The sequence below is a fragment of the Ceratotherium simum genome, chromosome 23 (genome assembly GCF_057802395.1).
Source record: "Ceratotherium simum simum isolate JZ-2026a chromosome 23, ASM5780239v1, whole genome shotgun sequence".
Taxonomy (NCBI): domain Eukaryota; kingdom Metazoa; phylum Chordata; class Mammalia; order Perissodactyla; family Rhinocerotidae; genus Ceratotherium; species Ceratotherium simum.
In genome coordinates this window covers 15,769,421-15,780,914 of record NC_141922.1, presented here as the reverse complement: position 1 = coordinate 15,780,914, position 11,494 = coordinate 15,769,421, and the positions used below count along the sequence as shown (strand labels likewise).

General features: G+C 46.9%; 1 protein-coding gene across 2 annotated transcripts; it reads right to left on the bottom strand.

Moving 5' to 3' along the window:
* Positions 1-5,801: 5,801 nt before the first annotated feature.
* Positions 5,802-8,497, bottom strand: LRATD2 (LRAT domain containing 2). 2 transcript variants are annotated; one of them, XM_087447462.1, is made up of 2 exons: positions 8,131-8,497; positions 5,802-7,546 (listed from the first exon to the last, which is right to left on the bottom strand). In XM_087447462.1, the coding sequence occupies exon 2, from the start codon at positions 7,448-7,450 to the stop codon at positions 6,512-6,514; it is 939 nt and encodes a 312-aa protein (XP_087303588.1). In that variant the 5' UTR covers positions 7,451-7,546; positions 8,131-8,497; the 3' UTR covers positions 5,802-6,511. The 2 variants fall into 2 exon arrangements, with proteins under 2 accessions (XP_087303588.1, XP_014643452.1); XM_014787966.2 differs by having other exon boundaries at positions 8,081-8,496.
* Positions 8,498-11,494: the final 2,997 nt, after the last annotated feature.

The following is an 11,494-nucleotide window of genomic DNA, read 5'->3' as shown; positions in this document are numbered from 1 at the left end:
ATTATTATAGTCCAATTATAGTATTATATATATTATGTATTATATTATTTTACAAAACAACTGAAATTCAGAGAGTTAGTGAATTGACCGTCACAAGCCACATTGTAGAGAAGAAATAAAGTTTCCAAGCAAGTACACGACTTCTCCCAAGGTTTCCACCTTCATAGTGAGCACAGCCTGGAGTAGATAAATCCAGGTAGTTTGACTGTCAGGCCTTAACCACTATTCAATTATGTGCCTAGGTCAGACCCTCTACCTCCAGTTTAGCCTAACAACAGAGAATCCTCAAAGTTATGAGGTTAAAAAGAACGCACTGAATATCAAGATAATCAGATCTTCGGAGTTAATTACATTGGCATACAAATTTCCCAAAATAAGAAGCAGGCAGCTCATCTTCCGAGTCATTTATGGCCACACTTGGGAAGGCATGAGAGACTATATTTTAGCAGTGGTTTGCATTGGCCAAATGAACAAAATAATCTCTTCTTCAATCACGATTCCAAGGCTATGGCAGGTAGACTGTAAAATCTCTTGTTCTGGTTTACCTCTGTTCCCACCCAGGCTGGCCTGTGCCACTTCTCACACTTGCACTGGGCAAAGGCCCAAATTCACACTCCACTTCATAACCTGGCTGGCAATTTAAGTCATCAATAGTACAGGACAACCTCTAGTCCTGGGAGAGGGGAAGACGGAGTCACCCATTTGCTCTCCTTGTTCCATCCATCCTAAAAACCACTGCTACTTCTCCTTCAAACCATGGTCATGACATCACCTTGAGATAATATGAGGGCTTTCTAGTCTAGCAAACCGGAACCCCCAAATTCACTCACTCACTCAAACTTTGAGTGAGAGTCTCCTTACCTGGTCCTGTGTTAAGTATCAGAGATATATAAATGAATTAGACAACATGTTGTGGAAGAGAACCCCAAGGAGAAATGGATGACTACTGGCACATGAAGCAAAGGCATTTGAGAGCACTCAACATTCATTAATTCACTTCCCAGCCTTCCTCCTTGAATTCACGTAATCGGTGCCCACTCTGAAGCACCTGGCTTTCTCCTCTACCTCTCCCAAAGTTCAGCATAAAGGCTTCCTCAGAAAAGACTTTACTGACGCACTGATGGAGAGAGATCCTCTCCCATAAACTCTGTATATTTCCTTCATTGCACCTGCCACAACTATAATTAAATTCCTTCTTGTGAATTTCTTTTTGGTATGTAGTTATCTGCCTTACCTATTAGAATATAAACTATGTGAGAACAGAAACTATGGATGTGAGAACAGAAACTATGGATCTGGTTTCTCTTTGTATGTTAGGCTCTGGGGATTTAGGAGTCTCCCAGTTAAGTACTTTGCAAATTAGTTATATTAGTTACATCCTTTTCACTATCATTATTTGTCCCTTCAGATTTTTGGTCTGATTTCTCCAACAGGAGTGCTTCAATTAAAGCTACACACATCTGCTTTGTTTGAATACCTACCAACCATCAGCACTTCACAGAGCCACCTTTTATTAAAATCTGTCATATATGTAGGAGTGAAAATGATTTCCCCTTAGAAACAAGCTCATGAGCAGGGACTATCTCTCAATGCATTTGCTTGCTTGTTTCTTTTTAACCTGTGTTCTAGTACCTAAGCTAGGGTTCAGCATCCTCCAGCCCTTCATAAATGCTTACTATCTTGTGATTGCAAATACAGACACTAATCATTCTTGCATCTACTCTGCAGATGAAATCACTATATTTGTTCAATAAGCTGTTTTTCCAGTAAATTCAGTAAAAGGAAATAAAAGCCCTTCTGCACATTTCTGGACCTGTTCATTTTGGAGGTCTTTTAAATGCTTCCAAACATGTCATTTTCCTACATTAAGCGAGCTCAGTCCACTTAGAAATGGGAACAGCAGCCTACACCAAACCACCCAAGAATAAACGCACCTTCCGTATTAGGATTCCCTCCTCCTGCCTTCTTGTGCAGCGAGAACCATGATCAATTAAAAACTTCCACTCTGGGATAAATGGTCCCACTGCTGCTTGAGCTCCCTATAACCTTGAGCATTTAACTTTCTTCCCGTTTAAAATTCTCATAGGATCCTGTTCACAAAGCCCAGCTTTTGAACCTCACAGGACTGTGGTAGCGGCTTCAGATGCTGGCAGCCTCCCACACACCAGTCCCAGATGCCACATCTGCTCCTTTAGCAACCGCTGGCACCTGCATCCCTTATCATGCCAACAGTGCCACGTGATCACATTTGCCCATTTTCTGTAATTAACTCGGTGAGCCCATTCCGTTTGTCTGGGACTCTGCAACAATGTAAGATACAACGTGGGTTACTGATCTTATCACCAAAACTGCCCAGTGTAGATTCCAAAATGTGAGTGTGGGTTTCAGCAACATTTGCATTGACCCTGAAAATGTGTATTGAAAATTTATGTTCACGAGACATTTTCATGAACACTGATAGCCTGGAAGCAAAGGGTGATTAATTCTCACAAAGTAAATGCAGGGAGGGCTTTTAGTCACTAAATGAATTCATCAAAATGTTTACTGACCAATGTAAAGATGATACACACTAATATTCTCAGAAAAACTGCAGTTATGCTATGTAGCTTGGGTTTGGACCAAAAATGGCAGAAAAAGGTATACAAGTGGAAAAATATATATAAATTCAGTTAACTCTAATACATGGTTTATTGGAAACCCTCACAGCATTTTTCAAGAGAACTTGACAGATTTTATTTTAATAAAACATAGTGAAGAGGAAATGGTTTAAAAGTTGTCATCAATCTTTTATTTAACTAAGCACTGCCCTTCATTTTGAAGGAAATGATACAATTTCAAATCAGAACCTCCTTCTCAAGAAGTGGTATGAGAACATAACATTGATTTAACATACAATGTTCAACAAAAATAAGTTTACACAATTCATTGGGAAACAAAATACACGTGGAATTTATCATGTTAGTTAATGTAATTCTCTATGGGTCACAAGTATTATAGCTACGAACAAAACAACATAATAAAAAGTTGAATAAACCAGTCAAGTTTAGTTACCCTGATTTCAAAAAAAAATTCACAAATAAAACGTAACTTTCCAAACAAATCCATTCAATGACCATGACCACACTAGATTTTATTCTAATTTATAAAAAATGGTTAGACAATCACATAATATCAAGAGTCTTCAACACAGTGGATTCCATTTTGTTAAGAAAAAAGAAATAGAAAACAAGAAGTTCTTATATTTTCTTCACTCTCCATAGCATATGTCATATAAAATTAAAGTTTTGCTCCCAAAAATATGTTTCCATGTGGTTGTGGTGTTGTCTAGTGGTGCTATTAGGGCCAGAAGCACCAAAGACACGAGAATTTTAACCACTCAAGTGTCATTTTTCATAAAAACTAAAAACTTCCTTAAAGTTCTGGAGTAAAGTCTTCTGCTAGGCATTTTAGTGCTATAAAGTCATTTTAAATTAAATATGGAATAAAAGTTTCAAAAAGTATGAGTTCTTTCAATACAAAAAGTTGTGTAGCTGAAGTTGTGGGCTCCTTGGACATACATAAGCAGTCTCAATAAAATATTTGCTCAAGTAAGAAAATAGAATTTGATTACATTTAGCCTATGTTTCAGTCAGGTTTCCTGCTTATCCCTGCCAGAGCATCCAAAGAACATTAGAGTCAATATTTCTTTCCTTCAAAGAGCATCCGTAATTCACATTACAAAATAGTTCTAAAGTCTCATTCCTAAGGAAAAACAAAAATTATTAAATATATTTATTTTTTTAAAGTGCCAGATGTAGCTGTCGCCTGGGCATTAAAAACTCACTTATCCACAACACTGCCATCTTGAGGAAAGAGCCAAGAGTTGATCGGATTCCCCTTTCTTGGAGCCATCACCAGTTGGTTGTTGCTTTACTTAAGCATTATAATTCTAAGAAAACTTCCAATGGAATCACTGTTCCCAAGTATTACATATTTCACATCTCTGGTACCCTGCAAAAATGCTTGCATTACATGCAAGCAACAGGAAAGCAGCATCTGGAGTAGATCTAGTTCCTCTTCTAGTTCATTCTCAAGCCCTATTATCAAACACCTCTTCTCTAAAGGCAGAACGCTACATTGGTGTGGATTTTACAGGAGTTCTTCAGGTTGAGACTTCTCACAAAAAGCAGTTTATTTGTAACAAGATAGTCACTGCTAGATCTCAGTGTGACCAATGACATTCACCTTCCATTTGAGGGCAAAGGAGGGAGACAGAGATGAGGAGAAGGGAAAAGAGAGCTGGCCAGCTAGCCCCGAGCTGCTGGGCAGTGCTGTTCTGTGCTGCTTCCCTCCTGCTGTCTGCACATTAGTCATTACTTTCCACTTTTACTACTGTGTTAAGCATAAAAGAAAATCCAAATCTGTCAGAGTAGGCTCTCCTAAATGTCTTTACCCATGTTTATCTTGCTGCGCGTCTCCATGAGCAAGAAAATATAAACACAAAGCTGTGAGATTATTAAACATGGAAACTAGATCTACATTTCCAACAGGAGACTGATGTTTATCCCAAGTTCCAGACCAGGGCTGAGTGTGGTTCATCTTCAACACTCAAAGCAATAGGACCTGTTTTACGATCCCTGTAAAAACAGGTAACATAGCTAATGCTCTTGTAATGAAATGATTTCATGTTGAGATGCTACGAAGGTCTGGCTTTTAAAAATTATGGCCTCGACTTCCAAATTTGAAAAAAGTATACAAGGAAATCCTTCAAGTCCTGTTGTTGCCTTGATTTAGAGATCTCCAGGAGGAGGCCCAAGGATGGCCACAGCTGTAGAACACTCAAGTATGATTCTACTCCAACTGTAAGAATTAGGTCACAAAATGACTTGTTCTGTATACTCTACAATGACTCCCAAGAAAAACTTTACTCAACTTTTAGACAGCATTAGCAATGCCAATGTGCAGCAGAGAAACATTCTGAAATGGAGGGCACACGTCATGAAAGAGTTCACGTGAATACAAGGGACAGATTGTAAAGTTTTTAAAAATCTTATAGAAAAGCGAGCAGCTCAGCAGCAGATCCAAATAGTGGAGGCCAGCCTGCTGTGACAGATCCCACAGTCACCGACCTGTGCTTTAGGACTGTCACGAGTGCCGTATATATCACTACGGCACTGACCACACCAGGTGGCATTGCGATTGCTGTCACCTCTCTTAATTAAGAAAGCATTTTGAACGGGTGTTCTCAAAGCAACCAGCAGACTGCTGTAATATAACAATATAGCGTCTTGAATTAAATTGCATCAAGTGTGGCTAGCAAAATATATACCTTATTGAAACATGCCTCCAGCCTAAGATTTTACCACCAGCAGAACAAAAGAGTGTGTGAGGGGGATGGGGTCGGGGGGGGGGGGTGGCGGGGATCACAGGACCACCCCAAAGCCTTACATTTTAAAAAGGTTACCTTTACTGTTCAGGAAGGGGGTTAGGTGGGGAGTGGGAGAGGAGATTGACTAATTTCTGCCAGGGCAACCGTTGGGCTGCTTCTGTAGTGGATACTTTATGAGGTGGCATCAGCCAACCCCGTGTGACTTTCGGATGCACAGGGCCAAGCAGGCTTAATTAGATCAGACACACAAAGGGCCATTCCCTCTTTTGATAACAAATAACGCAGCTGTAAGTGCCTACAATTGCAGGCGAGAAACAAAGGCGGCAAAACAGAACCATAATTGAATCCTTCCCCTGGCTGGCCTGTGACAATGATTTACTTGTAACCTGGGAAGTAGCCAGTGGAGCAGGCGGGAGCAGGAAACTCAGCTAGAAGCCAGATCCAGAAGATGAATTACTTGAGGATGGGGAGGAGGGAGGTAGCAAAGTCTTTGTTTTGTAGCCCAAGTTTACTCGACTATTTGTTACACTTCATAGTGGGCTGCTTGGTTTTGGTCTGCTGCTCCTAAACCTGGTCCTGGTTTCGCCAGCCTTGCACCCCAGGAATCTCATAAAATAAATCACCCTAGCCTCCTGGATTCCACACACAGCTCTGCGGGGGTAGCAGATAAGAGGCTCTCTGCGCTGTCCTGGCACCGACACAAACCCACTCTGGCCTTCCTACAGGACATCCTCCAAGCCCAGGGTAGGAGGAGAAGCCGGGAGGAGGCAATGGCAGGCGTTGGTACTCCGAACTTTTCTCCAGCCCTGCGTGCTTAACAAGGGTAGATTTTGGACCCAGGTCCAGCAAGGATTAAGTGTCAGGCAAGTTCACAGTCTGCCCCACTTCGGAAAGGAAGACAAATTGAGGAGGCGGGAAGGAAGTGCCCCCAGCCAAGGTGTTCCTACCTGCTCCCTCTTCCTCCTCCGTCCAAGATAGCAAGCTCAAGCCACAGCTGGCTGCGCATTTCGCCAACTCTAGGTTTTCCAAATGGCCCAGGAGCCCAGATGGGGCCCAGAAAGCGGTAGAGGAGGGAGTGAGAGGAGGCAGGGGGCAGCGGCTGCTCCAAACAGCTCCTTTTCACAGCTGTGCACAGCTCGTCCATCAGTGCACCACTGCCTCTCGGTCCTCCTCCTCCCGGCCGGGCGCAGGGGGGCGCCCGGGAGGCGGCGTAGTCCGCGCGGCGTCGCAGTCGCCCTCGTCTGGCTCGGCCGGGTGTAGGTGCATGGCGAGCTCCTGCAGCACCGCTGCGCGCCCTATCTGGTCGTTGCGCCGCTTCTCCATGATCAGGTCCTCCAGGCTCTGGAACTCCAGCGTGTGGCTGCGCTGCGCAGAGAGCTGGATCTGCAGCCGGTAGGGCTGCTTGCCAATGCGCAGCTCGCCGCCGATCTTGAACTCGCGCTTGCCGTAGCGGCACCAGGCGGCGAAGCTCTCCGAGTTGCGCCAGCTCAGCTCGCGCTCCTTGGCGCCCACTTGCGCCAGCGCGTTGCGCACCACGGCGCTGGGGCTCAGCGGCTTGTAGCGGTACAGATCGTTCACCACGCGGCCGCGCCGGCCCTGGCTCGCGTCCGTCAGGAAGCTGTTGCTCACCTCCAGCCGGTGCAAGTGCACCACCTGGAAGTTGCCCACGTATACAGCCCAGTGCGGGTACTGCGCCTGCGACACGAACTCCACCAGGTCGCCAGGCCTGCACTTGTTGAGCAGATTTTCCGGCGTGTAGGTGCTCAGCGCTGCGGAGCCCGGCGCGAAGCTTTTCTGATAGATGCACTCGTCGCGATAGAACACGGAGCACTCCACCTCGTGCAGCCGCGGGTCGTAGGGCTGCGGCGGGGGCAGCGGCGGCCCGTCCCCGCCGTCGGGCAAGCCACCGCCGCCGCCATCCGGCCCCTGGGGCGGCGGCTGCGGCTCCATGTCCTCATCGTCATTGGAAAAGATATACGAGACCCCGATGCGAGGCCCGTCGTCCCGGTCCATGCCGGTCGGGTCGGCCGTGGGAACTTCCTTATAACTTAGGTGGGTCAGTTTCTCCACCTGGTTGCCCATCGCGCTGCGGACACACGTTCACACCGCCGAGAGGAGAGAGAGCGAAACCACCACTAGGGTCATTGGCACAGGTCCCCGGACAGGGGCTGAGACCACCTGTTGGGAGAGGAAAGCAAGGAAGCCATGTAGGAGGCCCTCCATGAAAAGGACGATTTGTTAAGAGGAGGAAGAACGGCTAGGGGCCGAGCACCCGGAGCCATTTTACGGGGAGTCTCGGATGTAGCAAGTCTTCCCTCATTTCTCCACCTCCAGGGTCACGGTCACAGGAGGCCGGGCAACTCCAGCTCTCCCCTGCCCAGCTCTTCACCTCGCCCGGGCAAAAGCCCATTGCATCAGCAGCTCCTACCGCTTCCGTCAGTGCCCTACCTGGTAAACCCAGGCGGGCGGGGGGGGAGAAACTTTACTCCAAACCCCCCATTTCCTAACCCCATTTGTCACCCCAGGGCCCCAACTTGGCCCCTGAGACACCCCCCACGCCTCCATCCCCGGGGAAACCGGCGACGATCCCGTAGCGCGGCTCGGGCAGGTGAGCCACCCCACCTGGCTCACCTGCGGCGCCTTCTCCTCCGGTCTCGCCCGCCCCTCCCCCGCGCGCCCGCCCCCTAGCTCGGGTTACCTGCGCAAACTCACCCGCCGGGAGGTGGAGGCCGTGGGGAATTGGGAGGGGCCCCCCGCCTCACCCTGAGACTTCTAGGGCGAGTTTGCAGGTGCAGGCTCCGCAGTCCCTCTTCTCCAGGCGCGGGCGGCAGCGAGGCTGGGCAGAGGGCGGCCACGCATGTCTTGCCCCCGCGGCTACGTAGCGCCTCAAGACTTGCAGGTGGGGGGCAATGCCTGTCCACACCGCACCCCCTCCCTCCTGCTGGGGCTGCTGCTCGTCCTAAGCCTGCTTTCGGGGAGGTGGGGCGCGAGAAGGAAGAGACGGAATCAGCCTTGCTGCCCGGCGGCGGCAGCTCCCGCTCGGGCCGGGCGAGCAACAAGCGCCGGAGCGGGAGGGACGGGCTTGTAGATCCGGCTCCGGGCTCCCGGGGCGGGAGCGCAGCCCCTGGCATTTAAAGAGACAGCCGCTCGCTCTCGGAGCCCAGGTCTTTCCCACACGGCGCGGAGCCTCCGGGGTCCCCGCCCCCGCCCCGCCCACCTGGGCCTCGCGGCACCGCCCAGGCCACGCCTCCGCAACTGAGCAAGTTTAAATCCCGCTGGTAAATAATCAACCCGCCGGCTGGTCTGTCTCTCTGGGCGCTGCGGTCTGCGCCGGTCGCTGGGAACCCTGCTTGCCTTCTTAGAGCAAGGGCTTGCTGTCAGCTTGTTTTCCGAGCTGTGGGCTTTGAAAAGAAGTTGGAAGGCAAATGCCACCTGCCAGTCTAGAGATGAGACAGGGATTAATCAGAGTTTGGTGTTTATTCCTTTTCCCTTTCGCCTCTTCTTTCCCAGAGTGTTTGGAGAGGGAGGAACAGTCATTAGGAAGCAAATAGACGTTTGCTTCTTTCTTTTCTTTCCTAGAACGTATTTCTTGCCAAAGGTCACAGAAAAGAATTTTTTACTGAGACAGCTCGAGAAGAGTTTCAGTGTAGAGGTGCTTCCAGAATGAGTGCTGTGAAACTTTCTGGTAGGAAAAAAAAAATTCACTGAAAGAAAACAGTGTAAAACAGAAGGCAAACTTAATTACCGGCTTGCTTCCAAGGCCAGTGCTCTATTTATTAGATGTCCATCCCTGGAAGTTAGCACAAAGTTGATTTCATAACCTCAGTTGTTATTTCAAGAGATATCAGTTCGTTGGTAGTGAGAGAGAGCATTCGACTCTGGTTGTTTATCTTCCGGTAGAGGATGTAGGAATTGCCCAATTGTCTTTAAATTAAGTACAAAGTAGCAGAGGTCCGTGGTGAATATATTTCCTTCCTGTTGACTGACAGAAGGAAGTGACAGGAGACAAGTATTACATGTTAACCTCCGCAAGAGGACACTCCCTCTCTCCCTGCTCCATGCTGGTTTCGTTTTTGGTACCTAAGATATGAGTTACCAAAGTGTTCTTTGTTTTTTAAACAAATAATGGGGGTGGAGGGTTGACAATAGACAAGCTTAGGCATGCTCTGGAACACCCAAACTAATTCGTGGTGGAATTAAGAATGCGACTCAAGACCTCCTCTACCCTGTTTTGCATCACTGTTTCTTTTGACTAAATTTTTCCAGGTAACACTAGTATTTATTCAGTGTGTATGCCAACCAATGGACAGGAATATACTAACCCTACTGCGATCCTTTTTAGTTTGAGAAGAAAAAAATCCATCTACTTATGTACTTTTGAGCCCAAACAATCAATATTGGTAGGGCTGTAATGGAAGTTAGTCCTACAGCAAGCCAAAGATCACAGTGTAAGTTAGACCAAAAAGAGGCTTCTGGGTGTCTGCTGTGCAGATTAAATTTAAGTATTTTCTGACCAGCCTCAGGCACTTGTGACCAGATGAGTCCCCCCTGGACCCTTTGATGACATGTGCTCTGGGGGCTGCTGTTACCTGGATGGTATTTGTCACTACCATTTGAACTCATGTAGGGACTCATTATACAGGGAGGAGTTAAGCTTACAGAGGCAATGTTGAGTCGTCCCATGTCTGTTAGACTGGGAAACCTTTGCTACCGTCAGCTGTGGTAGGCCACTTTGCCCCTAGGTGGTATTGGATAGGTTGGCTGGTGATGAGAGAATCCGTAGAAGGACACAATAGTATGACAGTTTGTTGCCACCACTCTGGGGCAAAGATCTAATGAGTAAGAAAACAATACCTACTTGTCTAGGTGTCTGTCTCGGTGTCTTGATGAGCTCTGTTCAGCTACACAGTAGTGGCTCAACAATATTTCTTGAACTGACCAGTATGAAGTCTCAGAGGGAACAGGCTCTGAGTCATCTTTATATCCGATGCCTGGAACTTAGTTAGTGCTCAATGAATGCTTAATGGATGCTTTATGGGAATTCTTGGCCATATTGGTAACCTGCTTCTTGTGTAGCTTCCTTCATTAATGCCTGTTTAGGGCCCAACCTCCTTCTGATCACCCGGGGCTTATGATCAGAGGTTACAGGATGGGTCCCAAACACGTTTTGTCCATCTCAAATAATTGTTTGATAAATTTAAATTAGCTGTCAACAATTTGGAGACTTGGGAAATGTCACATAAAAATTCAGATTTCCAGCTTCACTTGAAAAAGCTAACGATATGAGACCATCAGACCATCCCACCTTCCAGGATGGCAACAAAGAGCTAGAGCTGAGTAGTGGTTGTCTTGGAGATGAGATGTAGTCTCCAGTTGGCCCCAGTCCCTGTCCTATCCACCTCACCCACCTAGTTCCTTGGCTGGCCCTGAGCGTCTCTTTGTTGGCCACCTCTGCCATCCAATTTCTACACCACACATTGTATCGCTTGATTATATGTAATTCAGCTCTTGATCATATACCATCTGATATTCTTTAATTCATGTATTAAAAATGTCTTTTCTAGAGAGAAATTGATTCAAAATATATTTCTTTTTTTTTAATAATTTTATTTATTTATTTATTTTCCCCCCAAAGCCCCAGTAGATAGTTGTATGTCATAGCTGCACATCCTTCTAGTTGCTGTATGTGGGACGCGGCCTCAGCATGGACAGAGTAGCGGTGCATTGGTGCACGCCTGGGATCTGAACCCAGGCCGTCAGTAGCGGAGCGCGCGCACTTAACTGCTAAGCCACGGGGCCGGCCCCAAAATATATTTCTTGAAGGCCTAGTGGGCACCTGCTAGTCTTACACACCACACATTCATTCTATAAGTACAACAGGCAATGTGCTAGGTTTTGTAGATATTCATGTCCCCATGGAACTCAGTGTAGTGGAGAAGACAGAGAAATAAGAAGACTCCTTAGGACAGTATGATGTGTCCTCCAGGAAGGGGAAGTAGAGGATGCTCAGGGGAAGTTTAAGGCATGTGGATGCAAAGATGAGTATCAAAGTGCCTGCCATCAGGGGTCTTGGACTAGTTGGAGTGACACAATTCTAAAATTAATAATGACAACTTACCATTGAGT

Coding starts and splice junctions, on each gene's coding strand:
- LRATD2 (XM_087447462.1), bottom strand. CDS start 7,450: ATGGGCAACCAGGTGGAGAAACTGACCCACCTAAGTTATAAGGAAGTT.